General features: G+C 36.0%; 1 protein-coding gene across 1 annotated transcript in view; it reads right to left on the reverse strand.

Moving 5' to 3' along the window:
* Nucleotides 1-338: 338 nt before the first annotated feature.
* The window catches only part of EYS (EGF-like photoreceptor maintenance factor), a 188,062-nt gene continuing 168,850 nt past the window's right edge, over nt 339-19,550 (reverse strand). The window contains 1 exon segment of the mRNA XM_086316735.1: nt 339-633. Within this exon segment, the coding sequence (XP_086172861.1) occupies nt 339-633 (295 nt within the window).

Consider the following 19,550-nt stretch of genomic DNA (forward strand, 5'->3'; position numbering starts at 1 on the left):
GTTCTTAAGATATGAATATGAATTCATATTATTAATTCATATATGAATTTTACCAAAATGAAGTTAGTCATTTGTGGGAACTCCTAAATCACTTTCTGGTCTTAATTGAATATTAAATTGAAATGTTAAAATATATACAACAATATAAAATAACCAAATAATGAAGAAAATATTTTTAAATAACTAAAAATGAAAGCACAATGTTCATAGGGAGGATTCTGTCAGAATAATATAAAATGAAACTGACTTGTGTTTTTGAGGTTGTGGTTTATATTTAAAATGGGAAAAATGAACAAATCCAAGTTAAGTAGATTTTCTGATGTTCTTGAGTTTAAAAATTACAATACATTAATTAGAAATTTATTCATACTCTTCAAACAGTTTAGTAATGTTGAAATATATTTTAAAACCATTTCTTTGTTTGTTAGATTCATATTTATCTTTATAATATCAATGCATTGAGTACCATTCTGACATGGCTTTGTTCAACACTTGTTGACATCAGTTTCACAGTTTTGACTGAGGAATCCTTTTGGGCATTCCCAGATGCATGCTGAGTTTTAATTTTGACTAATTGCTCCTTTCCAACAAGACTGAGAAATACAAAATTCCAGTGACTTCTCACAGAATAGACTTTAAAAGATCACACACACACATACAGAAATAAAGAAACTATGAACATAGACATGTAGCAAAACTTAACAAAGAAAGTCTCTAGAGTTCACAAAATCTTCTTAAACACATTTATCATTATATAATTTATGCCTCATAGAATTCAGGCATTGCAAATAGATAATCCAATAACTTTAGCAAGTGTATACAGCTTTTGAGTCACCAGCAGGATCCTATTTTAGCTCATCTCCATTACCAAAACAGAGCTCTTTGTCTCCAACTCCAATTCCAGCCTCAGGCAACCATTAACCTGTCTCTACACATTCAATTTCTGCAACCATAGAAATAGAATGCTACTGTATATTGTCATTTGTGATTGGTTTCTTTTGCTTAGAATACAGTTTTTGAGGACTTTTCATGCATATATCAGCTCCAATACTTTGGCCATCTGATGTGAAGAGCCGACTCATTGGAAAAGACGCTGATGCTGGAAAAGATTGAGAGCAAGAGAAGAAGGGGACGACAGAGGTTGAGATGGTTGGACGGAATCATTGACTCAATGGACATGAGTTTGAGCAAACTTTGGGAGAGAGTGAAGGGAAGTCTGGTGTGCTGCAGTTCATGGAATCACCAAGAGAGTAGAGCACAACTGAGTGACTGAGCAACAATAGCATTATTCATTCAGAAGTTGGCAAACATTTGGGTTGTTTCCACTTTTAACATTTTTATTGAGATACAACTGACATAACATTATATTAGTCTCAGTTGTATAACATCATGATTCAGTATATGTATATATTGTGAGAGGATCACCACTGTAAGTCTAGTTAACATTCATCACTACACACAGTCACTGCTTTTTATTTTATATTTTTTCTCATGATGAGAACATTTAAGATCTATTCTCTTAGCAACTAACTTTTATGAGTTACTAATACATTCATGATTATTTGGGTGGATACATATATTTTTCATAGCTCTTGCATAGATATCTAGCAGTGAAATTGCTGATTTATATTGCAATTGTGGCTCAGCTGGTAAAGAATCCACCTGCAGTGTGAGAGACCTGGGCTCTAGCCCTGGGTTGGGAAGATGCCCTAGAGAAGAGAACGGCTACCAACTCCAGCATTCTGGCTTGGGGTAATGCCATAGACTGTATAGTCCATGGGGTCGCAAAGAGTTAGACATGACTGTGTGACTTTCACTTTCATTGTAATTTTATAAGTAACTTAAAAAAAAATTCTCAAATAGTACTGCAACGTAGATGTGCCATTTTACCTTAACACCAGCAATGTACGGAATTCCTATTGCTTCACATTCTTACCAACATTTAATGCTGTCCGTTTTCTTACACCTATTCTAGTGGATGTGAAATAGTATCTCAATTCAATGTGTATTGCCATGAGAATAAAGATTTTGAATATTTTCTCATTTATTAGTCATTTGTATATATTTTATAATGACATTTCTCTTCATACATGTATAGCTTTTAAATTGTGCTATGAGTTTTCTTATTGAGTAGTGAGTACTCTTTTCATATTCTGAATACAGTTCTGTTATTATATGTGTGACTTGCAAATATGCTTTTCTTCTCTTGCATTGAGTTTTCATAAAAGTGAAAGTGTTAGTCTGTTAGTCACTAGGTCATGTCCCACACTTTGCAACCCCATGGACTGTAGCCTGCCAGGATCTTCACTGCATGGGATTTTCCAGGCAAGAATATTGGAGTGGGTTGCCATTACCTTCTCCAGTGGATCTTCCCTACCCAGGGACCCAATGCTGTTCTCCCTCATCACATGAAGAATATTTAAGTCTGAGCTATATACTCACATGCCGAGTGCTGTAGGTGCATCCATGTAGACCCCACAGACTTTTCTTATTCTCATTTAACAACTTTTGGATATGAAAAATTAAATCTAAATTAACATTTTTTCTTTCATTTTATTAAGTCCAATTTGCAACTTTTCTTTTATATATAATGGTTTTGTTATTATATCTAAACACTTTATCTAACCAATAGTGTAAAGATTTTTTTTCTTATGATTTATCAGAACTTTTTATCATTTTAACACATAATTTTGAGCTAAATTTCATTGAGTCTTCTTTTTGCATTAAGTTGATATAAGGACATAATCTATATATATGAAAAATGTGTTATTTAATATATATGTATCAATATGATGCATTACATGTTGGTATAATAGTCGAGATTTTTTAAACTATTCTTTTTGTATTTAATTGTTTTTTTCACTAATGTGAAAAATCAATTGATCATAAACATCAGTTGACTTCTGTCAATATAGAGTTCTCATTCTTTCTCACAAGCCTATGTAAATTTTGGTAGTCAGCAAACTTTGTCTTTTCTTTTTTTTTTCAATCCTGTATAAAGTTTCCTATAAGCTAGTCAATTTCTTCAGAAAATCTTGCTGGACTATTGACAGGGATGGCAATGAATCAATATTCTAAACTGGGAATAATTACCATCTCAACAATATGAAATTCCAATCAATGAATTCACAATATCTCGCTATTTGTTTAGATATTCTTTCTTTTCTTTTCCAATGTTATATCATTTTCAGTTAAATTCTTCCATTTATTTAGTTAAATTTATATGTAATTATTTTATCATGTTAATACTATTAGAAAATTTTTTTTTTTACTTTTATATTCAAAATTTTGTTGGTGGTATGTTAAAATACAATTAATATTTGCATTTTGTCTTGTATCCTTGAAACTTTATAAACTCAGTCACTAGTCCGGTAGTTCTTTTCTGCATTTCTTAAGGATTTCTATATATGAGCTTATGACATCTGTTAATAAAGGTAGTTGTACTTCTTACTTTTCAATCTGTGTGTTTTTCATATTTCTTTTCTCTCTATCCAAGCCTGGAGAATCCTGTTCAACCTTGACGAGATAGTGAAAGTGGCTATCCCTGTCGTGTTCTTGTTCTAGAGGGAAAATATGCCAGTATCACTTCATTCAGTTCAGTTCAGTTCAGTCGCTCAGTCGTGTCCGAGTCTTTGCGACCCCATGAATCGCAGCACACCAGGCCTCCCTGTCCATCACCAACTCCCGGAGTTCACTCAGACTCATGTTGCTACCTACACAATGTTCTCAGATGTTTTATATTAGATTGAGAGAATTTTGTTCTCTTTCTAAGCTATTTTAGAGTTTTTATAATGAATGTGTGTTGGATTTTATTGATGGTTTTTGCCCTGGTTTTGTGTGGTTTGTTCTTCATTCTAGTGATACGGTGTATTACATTCATACTTTTTAGATGTTAAATCAGTTTTGCATTCCTGGGGAAAAAAAAAAAATTCCACTTTGTAATTTTTCCACTTTGTAACAAAAAACATGCTTTTTATGTTGTGCTCATATTTTGTTGAGGGTTTTCAGTGTATATTCCATAATGAATCTTTGTATTGTGTTTTTGCCTGCCATTTGTATAAGGGTAGTTCAGTTCAGTTCAGTTGCTCAGTCGTGTCCGACTCTTTGCAACCCCATGAATCACAACACACCAGGCCTCCCTGTCCATAACCAACTCCCAGAGTTCACTCAAACTCATGTCCATCGAGTCGGTGATGCCATCCAGCCATCTCATCCTCTGTCATCCCCTTCTCCTCCTGCCCCCAATCCCTCCCAACATCAGAGTCTTTTCCAATGAGTCAACTCTTTGCATGAGGTGGCCGAAGTACTGGAGTTTCAGCTTCAGCATTCATTCCTTCCAAAGAACACCCAGGACTGATATCCTTTTGAATGGACTGGTTGGACCTCCTTGCAGTCCAAAGTACTCTCAAGAGTCTTCTTCAACACAACAGTTCAAAAGCAGCGATTCTTCAGCATTCAGCTTTCTTCACAGTACAACTCTCATATCCATACATGACCACTGGAAAAACCATAGACTTGAGTAGACAGACCTTTGTTGGCAAAGTAATGTCTCTGCTTTTGTATATGCTATCTAGGTTTGTCATAACTTTCCTTCCAAAGAGTAAGCGTCTTTTACTTTCATGGCTGCAATCACCATCTGCAGTGATTTTGGAGCTCTCCACCACCGCCAAAAAAAAAAGTCAGCCACTGTTTCCCCATCTATTTCCCATGAAGTGATAAGACCAGGTGTCATGATCTTAGTTTTCTGAAAGTTGAGCTTTAAGGCAACTTTTTCACTCTGCTCCTTCACTTTCATCAAGAAGCTTTTTAGTCCCTCTTCACTTTCTGCCATAAGGGTGGTGTCATCTGCATGTCTGAGGTTATTGATATTTTTCCCAGCAATCTCGATTCCAGCCTGTACTTCTTCCAGCCCAGCATTTCTCATGATGTACTCTGCATAGAAGTTAAATAAGCTGGGAGACATTATATAGGCTTGACATACTCCTTTTCCTATTTGGAACGAGTCTGTTGTTCCATGTCCAGTTCTAACTGTTGCTTCCTGACCTGCATATAGGTTTCTCAAGAGGCAGGTCAGGTAGTCTGGTATTCCCATCTCTTTCAGAATTTTCCACAGTTTATTGTGATCCACACAGTCAAAGGCTTTGGCGTAGTCAATAAAGCAGAAATATATTTTTTTCTGGAATTCTCTTGCTTTTTCCATGATCCAGAGGATGTTGGCAATTTGACCTCTTGTTCCTCTGCCTTTTCTAAAACCAGCTTGAACAACAGGAAGTTCACAGTTCATGTATTGCTGAAGCCTGGCTTGGAGGATTTTGAGCATTACTCTACTAGTGTGTGAGATGAGTGCAATTGTGCGGTATTTTGAGCATTCTTTGGCATTGCCTCTCTTTGGAATTGGAATGAAAACTGATCTTTTCCAGTCCGTGGCCACTGCTGAGTTTTCCAAATTTGCTGGCATATTGAGTGCAGCAGTTACAGCATCATCTTTCAGGGTTTGAAATAGCTTAATTGGAATTCCATCACCTTCACTAGCTTTGTTCGTAGTGATGCTTTCTAAGGCCCAGTTGACTTCACATTCCAGCATGTCTGGCTCTAGGTGAGTGATCATACCATCGTGATTATCTTGGTCATGAAGATCTTTTTTGTACAGTTCTTCTGTGTATTCTTACCACCTCTTCTTGCCTCATAACATGTGTTCAAAAGTCTCCCTTTCTCTTCTACTTTTTGTACATTTTGAAAGGATTTTTATTAACTATTTGGCAAGTTGGCATCCATTTTCTATTTCCTCTTGAGACAATTTTAGTAATTTACATCTTTCCAAATTCACCCATTTCATTTAAATAGTCTAATTTCTTGGCCTCATGGTGCTCATAGTATCTCCTTATAATGCTTTTAATTTTTAATCATAATTATTTATGTCTCCATGTTAAATTATGATTTTGTTAATATTTGCCTTACCTTGTTTATTTCTTGGTCAGTCCAGCTGAAGCCACGTCAGTTTTATTTTTCTAAAAAGAAAAAAAGTGTTTTTTCCCCATCATTTTTTTCTTATCAGTTTTAATGATTTTTGCATAAATCTTATTGTTTCACTATTTTGTGTGTTTTAGGTTCAGTTGCTCTTCTTTCTCCAGTTATTTAAAGTAGAAACTTTAATATTGATTTAAGATTATTTTTTCTTTTTTAATGTAGGGATTTAGAATGATAGATGTCCTTGCAAACATTTACCTGTACTTTGCAAAATTTCATGTGCTGTGTATATCTGTATTCAATTTTAGTTTCTTCTTGACTCAGGTTATTTTATAAATATGTTTTATTTCCAAATATTTAGAGTTTTCTCATAATTTTTTTTGGTAGTCAACTTCTTTTTTAATTCAGTTAAGATCGGAGTGTGTATATCATATGATTTTTTTCCTTCAGATTTATTTTTACTGGTTTTGTGTCCACAATAATTTATATTGTGTATTGTCCATGATCATGTTTATATTGTATAATGGCTATCAATAGCAGAGTTGTGTCTGCATACTGGACATTGGATGCAACATGAGTGAGCACTCCCTAAAGCCTGTGCCTTAGGAAAGGCAACTGCCTTCCTCTAGTGCCTACCCTAAGATCATGCAAAAAGAACAAATAATGTAGCCATGGTAAGGCCCAAGTCTGGCAGTTTAACTGTAAATTTCATGAAACTGGATAAACAAACACCTGTTTCATTGCAAAGTTGAGATGCCTTTGTTGGATTCCTTGTGGCACATTATTATTAAGCACCTCCTAGTGGCAATAACGGAGAAGGCAATGGCAACCCACTCCAGTACTCTTGCCTGGAAAATCCCATGGACAGAGGAGTCTGGTAGGCTGCAATCCATGGGGTCGCTAAGAGTCAGGCATGACTGAGTAACTTTACTTTCACTTTTCACTTTCATGAATTGGAGAAGGAAATGGCAACCCACTCCAGTATTCTTGCCTGGAGAATCCCAGGGACAGAGGAGCCTAGTAGGCTGCCTTCTATGGGGTCGCACAGAGTTGGACATGGCTGAAGTGGTGTAGCAGTAGCAGTGGCAATAAAAGGTACCTGCAGTACTGGCCTGACATCCTTTGCCATAACTGTTTAACCTGGTATTTCAAAAGCAAAAATTATTATTTTATTTCCTATTGGGTAATGGGTAATGAATGAGTCTTTAGATAATTCACACTTGCTTGGAAGAGATGAATAGAGAAACATTTGAAGTCCTATTAAAAAGGACATAACTTGTCTCCAGAAATTTTCTACTGAAATTTTAAAAATTAATACTTCAAGTTCTCAACTTTGTCAACCAGATATTATATAACCCAAGGCCAACAATTATATAACATATTCATTGAAAAAAAATTTTTTATAAAATCCATTAATTACTATGTGAACAAGAGTATCAAGAAACAGCCACAAAAAGTTGTTATTTAGCAACAGTATAGAAACCAAAAGAGAAAAAAAAAAAAAGGCAACCAAAGCAAAACCTCACTTAGAAGATATGATATCAATTAATTGATCATTGATTTGAAGTTTGAATTCTGTGCTCAACTCTGAAATATAAAGGCATAAAGCAGCATAAAATGCTGAATGACCACACTATTGACATTATTATAATAAAATAACTCAATTTCTAATTTCAGGGCAGTAGTACCTGAGTAATTATTTTGATTGCAAGAACAAGAATGAATATAAATTCCTCGATGTTGTAATGTATGAACATATTATCTTATTAATAATTATAAGGAATGACAGATGATTACATTTAAGACATCAATTTTAATTAACATTATGGTAAGATTTTGTTTGAATGATACTCCCTCTTATGTGTGTATTTTAGAAAATCTTTAAGACAAACTTAGAATTTATAAAATGTCATTATTATCTAGTTTTATAATTGAATTTTAACTTAAAAAACTAAGTTTACCAGATGTTAAGCAACTTACAACATGTCACACAGTCACTTAGTTAATGGTGGATAAGTAATAAAAATGGATGCATTCTACCTAACCCTATTATACTTAACCACAATATACACCTACTAGATTAGTTCTGTAAATACAGATAAAGGGCATGAAGGCACAGAACCAAAAGTGGCCAGAAGTGTTGAGGAGGGAGTCAACCAGATTATCAGCTGAAATCTCACTAGAAACAGCCACGATTTGGGAGTCAATGTGGTGGAGACAGTAAGTCAAACTATTATTCCAAAGGTTTCCTATAATCTAAAGCCATCTTCACCTGCTGTATGTGCTCTAGCCAATGAGATTCCAGCAGAAATTCGAGGTATTCAGTTCAGGTCAAAGCCTTTCCATCTCTCACCTTTCCTGTATGGGCCACCTGGAAGCCATGTGTGCCAGCTGGTACACCTAAAATGTTTCATGAGGTTGAATCCCTGAGTCTCTACTTGGAAAAATTTATCAAGAGATGGGAATATCAGACCACCTGACCTGACTCTTGAGAAATCTGTATGCAGGTCAGGAAGCAACAGTTAGAACTGGACATGGAACAACAGACTGGCTCCAAATAGGAAAAGGAGTATGTCAAGGCTGTATATTGTCACCCTGCTTATTTAACTTCTATGCAGAGTACATCATGAGAAATGCTGGGCTGGAAGAAGCACAAGCTGGAATCAAGATTGCCAGGAGAAATATCAATAACCTCAGATATGCAGACGACACCACCCTTATGGCAGAAAATGAAGAAAAACTTACAGAGCCTTTTGATGAAAGTGAAAGAGCAGAGTGAAAAAGTTGGCTTAAAGCTCAACATTCAAAAAACTAAGATCATGGCTTTTGATCCCATCACTTCATGGCAAATAGATGGGGAAAAAGTGGAAAAAGTGGCTGACTTTATTTTTTGGGATCTTGAAAGGACTTGAGATACATGCTTATTCAACTGCTATAGCAGAAAAGGTTGGAAAACAGAGTTTGTGGAATATTTCAGTTGCTATTTACTGCTTTTGGTAATATGGTAAATACATTAAAAAGATAGATATACTATAGATTGTCTGCACATAAGTATAATAATAGATATATTGAAAATATTGGGGACCACTATTAAGAAAAAAAATAAACTATGACTATTTATGGGCACGCATTGTTAGAGCCTAGAATAAATGGGTTCTCTTTCTGTTTCTTCAATGTATTAAAGTGTTTTCATGAGTTTCCATGTGAAAATAAACCCCTTTAAATCTAACTATGGAGCATTAAAAAAAACCTGTTCAATGAAAAAAAAATTTTTGGAGGGTAGATGCAAAAGCAGGTGATGTATATTTTCATTTTAGATTGATGAAAATATACATATAACCATGCACATATAACACACATAACCAAAATAATTTAAACTAGGATATTAAGAAGAAATCCTATTAAATTAATCTAAAGTATATTTTATTTAATGCCAATGATAAGGGGTTTCTAAAAGCAAACTAGTTTCTGCTATTCTAATAAGGTGCATATATCCAAAAAAATCACAATATGTGGAAGATCGTTTTATACTGCTATGCTTTATTATTACTTCATTAAGTTCCTTTGGTCAATCCTCTAATGAAGTGTTGAAAATTTCTAAAGTAACTCTGGAGAAAATAATGCACAGCAGTTAGTTGAACATTTTATTCACGTTAATTCATTTTAGTCTACTTTCATGCAAGAATAAAGCTATTATACTCTAAGGATAGGCAACACAAAGACATAACTAAATAGAAGAATAATTTTCCTTTCATTCTTATGGGAAGCAAAAGAAATGCTTGCTAGGAGCTCTGCTCAAGAACAAGAAAAGTGAAATAAACAGTAAATAAGAGAACTGAAGAAAGATAGCTAACTTGTTGACTTATGTTTGATTACAGCTTTAAAACTTTGTCACAGGGAAGGATTGCTTGAAAATAAGAAAGGATATTTGATGCAAACATTTAATATTCATACATGTTGAAAGTCTATTGAAAGATGATATTTAAGTGTTTCAGATAAATATAAAATAGATTTAAGTTATTCACTTTATGCATGCTTTAAAAATACCATTTAAATACTCTTTTTCTCATGTTATTAACTCAGTTTCAACCATGTATTGCATGACATTTTAAGAGTTATTAGCCTTGTTAAATTCCTGAAATGTGCCTCTCACTACTCTGAACTTCTACTCAAATCCCCACAACAAGGATTGAACCCACAACAATGAGCTGAATCTTTAACATTTTCCTTTATAGCAAGTATCTGTATTATTTTGCTCTAAAAATCTAGAAAGTAATTATTTTACACTTTGAGGTCTATGACATTTCTTGAAACATGGTACTTCTGTTTCATGGAAAAAGCTATATGTAAATGCCTGAGAATGGTTGTGTTCTTTGCTTGAATTTCCTTGATAAAAACAGACAGTTTTTAAAATACACTTTATTAGTTATTATTATAGAAATTTTGTGATACAAACATTGCCATTATGCTTATTTATTATAGACTAAATGTTTATGCCCCCAACATTCAAATTTATATGCTGATACCTTACCCTAATGGGCTTCCCAGGTGGTACAGTGATGAATCCACCTGCCAATGCAGGACACTCAGGAGATATGAATTTGATGCCTGGGTAGAGAAGATGTCCTGGAGGAAGAAATGACAGCCCATGGACAGCGGAGCCTGGTGGGCTCCATAGGATCCCCATAGCTTCACAAAAAGTCAGACACAACTGAGCACACACACACACAATGCTACCTTAACGTGATGCTATTAAGAGGTAGGGTCTTGGAACGCAATTGGGATTAGATGTGCTCATGACAACGGAGACCTCACGAGTGTGGTTAGTGATTTATAAAATTCACAGAGAATTTTCTTCCTCTCTCTGTTGTGCACCATGTGAGGATATCAAGAAGAGTTGGCAGTCTGCAAACTGGAAGAGGACCTTCACCAGAACTCACCATGTCCATACACTGATCTTGGACTTTCAGTCTCCAGAACTGTGAGAAATAAATTCCTGTTGTGTTTAACTACCCAGTCTATGGTATTTTTGTTAGAGCAGGCTGAACTGACTGAGGCATCCATTATTGGTGAGGTAACTGAGGCACAGGGAAGGTAGTCAGTAAATACACCTATTCCTGTGTCATTCATCAGAAACTGAGTAGTGTCTTTAGGAAGCACAAAGTGCAAGACTGCATTAGAGAAGGACACAAAGATACATGAGTCATGCCAAGAACAAAATAAGTCACACAGGAACAAAGGGATGAGTGCTAAGTCACTTCAGTCATGTCTGCCTCTTTGTGAAAATGTGAACTGTAGCCCACCAGGCTCCTCTGTTCATTGGAATTCTCTAGGCAAGAATATTGGGGTAGGCTGCTATTCCCTTCTCCAGGGTAGCATCCCAACCCAGGGATCAAACCCACATTTCTGATATCTCCTGAACTGGCAGATGGATTCTTTACCACTAGTGCTACCTGGGAAGCCCTTAAAATAAATAGTCTCCCAATCCAACTAGTCCATTGTGAAGGAGATCAGCCCTGGGATTTCTTTGGAGGGAATGATGCTGAAGTTGAAACTCCAGTACTTTGGCCACCTCATGCGAAGAGTTGACTCATTGGAAAAGACTCTGATGCTGGGAGGGATTGTGGGCAGGAGGAGAAGGGGATGACAGAGGATGAGATGGCTGGATGGCATCACTGACTCGATGGATCTGAGTCTGAGTGAACTCCAGGAGTTGGTGATGGACAGGGAGGCCTGGTGTGCTGTGATTCATGGGATCGCAAAGAGTCGTACACAACTGAGTGACTGAACTGAACTGAATTTTCAACTTTGAAGTAGCAGGAAATAGAAATTAGGATGGTGTCTAAAATGCTGTGTTAGTGTGTGTGGAGACTGTTGTTGTTGTTGAGTCTCGATGTCATGCCTGTTTGTGACCCCATGGACTATTGTCCACGAGGCTCCTCTGTCCATGGAATTTTCCAGGCAAGAATACTGGAATGGGTTGCTATTTCCTTCTCCAGGGAATCTTCCCGAACCTTAAAGGTTCAAACAGGAATCTGTTTAATCTCTGAACTCACCTCAACATGCAAATCCCAGATACATGATACTGGTTGCTTAGGGCTCGTGCACTGGGATGACCCAGAGGGATGGTATGGGGAGGGAGGAGGGAGGGGGGTTCAGGATGGAGAACACGTGTATACCTGTTGTGGATTCATGTTGATGTATGGCAAAACCAATACAATATTGTAAAGTAATTAACCTCCAAATAAAATAAATAAATTTATATAAAAAAAAACTTACACATTTCTCAAAGAAACTGATAAAACAGAGAAGTAAAATCACAGTTGTGAAAAGTCACTATTTCAAAAGAAGACTTGAAAAATAGGGTGATTTATTCACCCTTATATGGAGCAGAGATACTGCTAGAAGGAGAATGCAATAAAAATCTACAATTTATGATTCATAGATCAAAATTAGTTGTTTTAAAAAATTAAAAATTAAAGCCAATCTTTTAGTAATTCTTATCAAGAACTGGTATCTCCTGCATTGGCAATTAAATTGGTTACCACTGAGGTACCTGAGAAGCTGTGTAGAGGGTGTGCATGCACACATGCTGAGTCACTTCAGTTGTGTCCAACTCTTTGTGACCCTGTAGACCATAACCCACCAGGCTTCTCTGTCCATAGGATTCTCTAGACAGGAATATTGCAGTGAGTTGCCATGTCCTCCTCCTGGGGATCTTACCAACCTCGGTTTCAAACTTGCTTCTTAGAACCCAAATCATATTCTGTATTTGTTGTCCAGGCACTAAGTCTTGTCTGAATCTTTGCAGGCCCATTTGTTGTTCAGTCATTCAGTCATGTCCAAATCTTTGCAATCCCTTGGACTGGAACATGCCTGGCTTCCCTGTCCTTCACTGTCTCCTGTAGCTTGCTCAAACTCATATCAATTGAGCCAATGGTGCCATCCAGCCATTTTGTATTCTGTCATCTGCTTTTCCTTCTGCCTTCAAACTTCCCAGCATCAGGGTTTTTTCTAATGAATTGACTCTTTGTGTCAGGTAACCAATGTATTGGAACTTCAGCTTCAGGATCAGTCCTTCTGGTGAATATTCAGGATTGATTTCCTTTAAGATGGTCTGGTTTGATATCCTTGCTCAAACTCATGTCCAGTGAATTGTTGATGCCATCCAACCATCCCATCCTCTGTTTCCCACTTCTGCCCCCTGCCCTCAATCTTTCCCAGAAACAGAATTTAGGTGTGCATTGAAAAGAGGGACATAGTTCATATGTTCTAGTGTGCAGTCTTAGGTTTGGATGCAGCAGACTAAGTACTATACACCAGCCAAAGTTTTTACTTAATATGTGCAAGTTTTCTTAGTAAAGAAATTGTATTTCTAGTTAGAGAACTACTTTCTTATTATTATTATAAATTTATTTATTTTAATTGGAGGCTAACTACTTTTGAGCAGCACCAAGTTGACACTAACAAAAAGAAAAGGGAAAACAATCTGCCATTTATTCTAAAACTGTCAACCTCAAGCTCACAATGTGGATCTTCAATTAGATAGGAAAGTAAAGCCTCTACATATCTATTTTCACTTTCCTGTTTAATCAAAGCCTTAAATTTTCGAACAGGGATCTGCTTAATTTCTGAAAGTACCTCAATATGCAAATCCCAAACAAACTTACATGTTTCTCAAAGAAACTGAGAAAACAGAGAAATTAAATCACAGTTGTGAAAAATCAGTATTTCAGAAGAATACTTGAAAAATAAAATAGGGTGATTTCTTCACCCTTTTATGGAGCAGATATGCTGCTAAAAGGAGAATAGAATAAAAATCTGCAATTCCTGATTTACAACTAAAAAATGAGATTTTTTTCAAAAATAAAAGTTAAACTCAATCTTTTCATAATTCTTATTAAGTGAGAGAATAGATCTGCTTGAGATTAAGGGCATTGAAATGGTGATTTATATATGCATATTTGATTATATGCAATGAAAGTATTATGAAGTATAATAAAACAACAATTTTATGCTAGGAAAAACTAAAAAATAATGTACCAAAATTATCACAGATAAATGCAGAATGGATGAATATACTAATACATAAAGTCACTCAGCCATGTCTGAAACTTTGTGACCCCAAGTACTATACAGTCCATCAAATTCTCCAGGACAGAACACTGGAGTGAGGAGCCATTCCTTTCTCCAGGGGATCTTCCCAACCTAGGGATCAAACCCAGATTTCCCACATTGCAGGCAGGTTCTTTACCAGTGGAGCCACCAGGGAAGCAAATATACTAATAAAATAACATAAATATAAAGAAAAAGCATAACTATAAAAATAGTTATATAATTATCTAAAAGTACACATATCCTGAATTTTCTGAATTTTTGAAGTCTGTGAAAATTGCAAAATAAGATTCATTATGCCGTAGAACAACCACATTCAAAGAAAAAAAATGTCATATGACAATTGAACTTTTCTAGTAGCCACTTTAAAAAATATAACAAAATAAATGAAATTAATTTTAATAATAGTTTATCCCTATAGATCCCAAGTACAATTATTTCAATCATCACTAATATAAGATACTATTAACATTATATTTTAAATTTTTTATATGAGCTTTGTAGTTAAATTGAGAAACATGTCTTTTGCACTTATCACAGTTAAGTGGCTGGTTAGCTCTGTCTGGATAGCACATTTCTGGAGCACAGAAAATAATATGAATGTTCCAGTTTCATTTCAGAAAATTATTCTGAAATTGAAGGCAAATAGCCTATGTCGCATCCAGTTCCATGCTTAAGGATGAAAGGCTTTTGAATGAAATACGATAAATTAAACTACATTATTACTGAAAAGTAGTAATAAAACATAATCAAGTTAGGTCTATTTAAGATTAAAATTCTGCTTCAATGACTACACTAAAGCATTGGACTGTGTGGGTCACAAAAAACTGTAAAAAAAATTCTTAAAGAAATGGGACTACCAGATCACCTTACCTGTCTTCTGAGAAATCTGTATGCAGGCCAGGAAACAACAATTAGAATTGGATATGAAAGAATGGAGCGGTTCAAAATTCGGGAAGGAGTATCTCAGGCTGTATATTGTCATCTTGCTTATTTAACACCCTGCAAAACACTAAACTGGATGAAGCACAAGCTGGAATAAAGTTTGCTGGGAGAAATATCAATAGCATTATATATGCAAATAACACCACCCTTACGGCAGAAACCTAAGAGGAACTAATGAGCCTCTTGAAGAAGGTGAAAGATGAGAGCGAAACAGCTGGCTTAAAACTCAACATTCAAAAAATTAAGAACATGGCATGTGGTCCCATTACTTCATAGCAAATAGATGGGAAACAATGGAAACAGTGATAGAACTTTTTTTCTTGGGCTTCAAAATCACTGTGCATGGTAACTGCTGCTGCTGCCGCTGCTGCTACTAAGTCACTTCAGTTGTGTCCAACTCTGTGTGACCCATAGAGGGCAGCCCACCAGGCTCCGCCGTCCCTGGCCAAGAAATAAAAAGACACTTGGTCCTTGGAAGAAAAGCTATGACCAACCTAGATAGCATATTAAAAAGCAGAGGCATCACTTTGCTGACAAAGCAAAGTGTTCCTCTAGTCAAAGTGGTGATACTAATGATAAAGAACCTGCCTGCCAATGCAGGAGACATAAGAAACTCAGGTCTGATTCTTGGGTTAGGATGATCCCCTGGAGGAGGACATGGCAACCCACTCCAATATTCTTGTCTGGAGAATTGCATGGACAGAGGAGACTGGCAGGCTACAGTTCATAGGGTAGAAAGAGTTGGACATGACTGGAAGGACTTAGCCCATATCACATGATTTTTCCAGTACTCATGTATGGATGTGAGAGTTAGACATAACAAAGGCTGAGCACCGAAGAATTGATGCTTCTGAACTGTGGTGCTAGAGAAGACTCTTGAGTGTCCCTTGAATAGCAAGGTGAGCCAATCAGTGAGTCCTAAAGGAAATCAATACTGAATATTCACTGGAAGGACTGATGCTGAAGCTGAAGCTCCAATATTTTGACCACCTGATATGAAGTGCTGACTCACTGGAAAAAACTCTGATGTTGGCAAAGATTGAAGGCAAGAAGAGAAGGGGATGACAGAGGATGAAATGGTTGGATGGCATCACTGATTCAATAGACATGAGTTTGAGAAAACTCTGGGAGACTGTGACACACAGGGAAGGCTGGTATGCTGCAGTTCATGCGGTTGCAAAGAATCGGACATGACTAAGTGACTGAACAATAACAATGAATATAATGTCACACCAATAGAATTAGGATCCTGTAAATTTGAGGGACAATAAACTTAAATGGTTCTAAAATGGTCATCTCAAAATTTTTGATGAAGTAATTTTATATTTACATGCACACAGTCACACACAGGAACACACAGACACAATTTCCTAACCCCTATCTCCTATTCCATATCTTGTAAAAATAAGCATCAATCCAATCGGTTTGTTTATTTAAATGTGAAAGGTAGAGCAATAAAATATCTGAAAAGTAAGATATTTTTTGCATGATGATGCAAATCATTAAAATTTCTTTAAGAAGAACATCTATTAATTGAAAGACATTAGAGATTGAAAACTAAATAAGAGAATGGAACAAAACATTTCTAACATTTATAACCACCAAATGCTGAGTATATCAGAAACTCCTAATGAATAAAAATATACAAAGAATATATGTGTATTCATATATTATGCTTATACTGTAAAAACTCTCTATATACATAGAACAACTCAATAATAAAGGAAAAAGGACAAATAGTTTCTTTACAATGATATATCAAATTACCAACTATTATTAGTAAAAAGAAATAAAATCTAAACCAGTAATGAAATTCTATTATGTACATGCCAGAGGGAGTGTTACAAAAATGGGTTACATGCAGAGTGATGTTTGTTCGTAGACTATATGTGTGTGTGTGTGTGTGTTGTAGTAGTAGTAGATATACATGTATATACACTTATATGAATATAAATATATATATATATATATATATATATATATATATATATATATATGGCATGTCAGATCTTAATTCCTCAATCAGGGACCAAACCTGTGCCCCGTGAAGTGGAAGTCGATTCTTAACCACTTGATCACCAGGGAAGTCCCTATATATTATTATAAAGGATTGATAAGAGACAGTGCAGGAACATTTATAACAGAATCATTCATAAGTCTCAAACTATAAATGGTCTAAATGATGACCATCCTCATTAGAATAGATATATAATTGCATTCTGTTTATACAGTTAAAACACTCGGTCATACATTTATCTAAACTGTCACAAACAACATGAAGAAACAGAAGAGAGAATGTAATGCAAAAGGCTAAACAGAAGAGAGAACGTAGTGCAAAACCCCATGCATATAAGGATCAAATGAAAGGAAACAAAGCTAAAGTATAAAAATTCAGGAGAGTGTTTGTCTTTGGGAGTTGAGGGTGGGGAATAATTAGTAAAAGGGGCATGAACACACGTCCTGGATTGCTGGGAATGTTTTCTTTCTTTATCTATGTCCTAGTTATGTGGGACTTTAGATATTTTGTGAGACCTTAGTCTGTGTAACATTAAATACAATTTGAAAATATGTACACTGAAAGCATGCACAAAATTAAAAGGAAAATAAATGATTAAAAATAACTTTCATTATGTGTGACAGGAAGATGTTCTTCCTTGTTTCTAGTTTGCTTGTGTCACTGGTAATAAAATGTTAGTCGAGCTCAAAATCACCTGGAGGTTTGTGCAAACATTGCTGGGCCTTGTTTCCAAAGCGTGTGATTCAGTGTGTCTGCATTTGGTGTCCAAAATTGACATTTTTTTGTTTCCAATTACTCCCCAAGTAATGCTGATGATTCTCATGCTGGACCACACATTGTAAAGCATTGGTGTTGCTACTGTCTTTGAAATAAACTTTCCTCCATCCTTAGTCACCTAACTGAATCACCCTTGTGGGGATCTTCTCAACCCAGGGATTGAACCCTGGTCTCCCACATTGGTGGGCAGATTCTTTACCATCTGAGCTACTTGGGAAGCCCTGCATTCATCCAGACCCAGTTTAACATGAATTAGGTTTCCCTTGCCCTTTATATGACCCCCACCTCCTATGTTCCATAGTACTTTCCTCGGAGATTTATCTATCCATTTTATTTTTGCATCTAGATTTTTAATTTCTCCATGATATAGCAACATATCTGTTGAGGTCCTTTAATGGACTGGAACCTGGTGGTCCGGAGTCAACTGATAAGAAAGTAAAGGAGAGAGAAAGAAGCTGATATTACTTGGTTTATGCAGAAAGCCAATAAAGCATGGGGCTTGTTCTGTTCACAAAGGCCTCAGGTGCCCTGTCAACGGGGTGAAGGTGGAGAGGATCTTAGAAGCCTGAGCAGGAAAGTGAACTCAGAGAGCCTCTGTGCTCCAGGGGATGAGCCTGAAAAAGAGAGAGAGAGAGAGAGAGAGAGGGAGAAAGAGAAAGAAAGACACGGGGACCTGAGCTCTGATGGAGCAAAGGTGTTTTAATCAACATGGTGTGGGCATATATACTGTCTTACAAGGTAGTTATTCTCAGCAAAGATAAAGATTAAAATTCCAGACTTACAAAACATAGGTGATCCATATTAAAGAGAGAGAGAGAGAGTTGTAAACAATCACTTTTACTGTATGGTTCACAAGAAGGAAGAGGGTACTTATCACTGCATAGAAAAACTAATGAGGGAAATGCCTTGATTCCTCAGCCCCTGGGAGAGGCTTGCCTCTCCTCTTAATTCCTGAGTATTCAGGAATTAATAAGAAACAGAGAATTCCTGACAGATCCAAAACAGCACACAGGAAGCCTTCTGTTAAATGCTTCCTGACACATATCTTAGTGTTTATTTTCTTTTCTTTTTTTTCCCTTAGTGTTTATTTTAATCTCAAGAATGATTCTTGCTTTGTCTATTGAATAAGTAAATCTCATTGATTTCATAATTTTATTTGTGGCTTAATTTTTTTCTTTTGGGTTCTTGGGCTTCTTGTCTTCAGTTCTATCTTTTTCAGTCAAATGTTGTCTTCAGTTTTATCTTTTTCAGTCAAATGTATACTCAGATTTCTTAGGAACCCCTTCCTCCTCTCTCCTTAATATGTAGTGAATTGATGATACTTGTCCCTAGCAACTTTCTGCCTTACTCAGATGGAGATTGCAAAGGGTTTTTTACTATATATAAAATCCTGCCCTGGCAGAGGGCGCTATTTCTCTCAATAAATTGCCAGGAAATTAACAATCCATTCCTTCCCTTTCATTAGCCCCCCAGCAATCATATTTGCATTTTTCTTTTCTCCTTTTTTCATCTAATCTTGCTCTTAAGATTCCTCTCAATATCTCAAATTATATATATTTTTTCTTTATTCTAGCTTTTATTGGGCTTCCCTGGTGGTCATTGGTAAATAATCTACATGACAATGCAAGATCAGATCAGATCGGATCAGATCAGTCACTCAGTCGTGTCCGACTCTTCGCGATCCCATGAATCGCAGCACGCCAGCCCTCCCTGTCCATCACCAACTCCC

This window comes from Bos grunniens, chromosome 9 (genome assembly GCF_055505025.1).
Source record: "Bos grunniens cultivar Pamir isolate PY7600 chromosome 9, Bosgru_T2T1.0, whole genome shotgun sequence".
Taxonomy (NCBI): domain Eukaryota; kingdom Metazoa; phylum Chordata; class Mammalia; order Artiodactyla; family Bovidae; genus Bos; species Bos grunniens.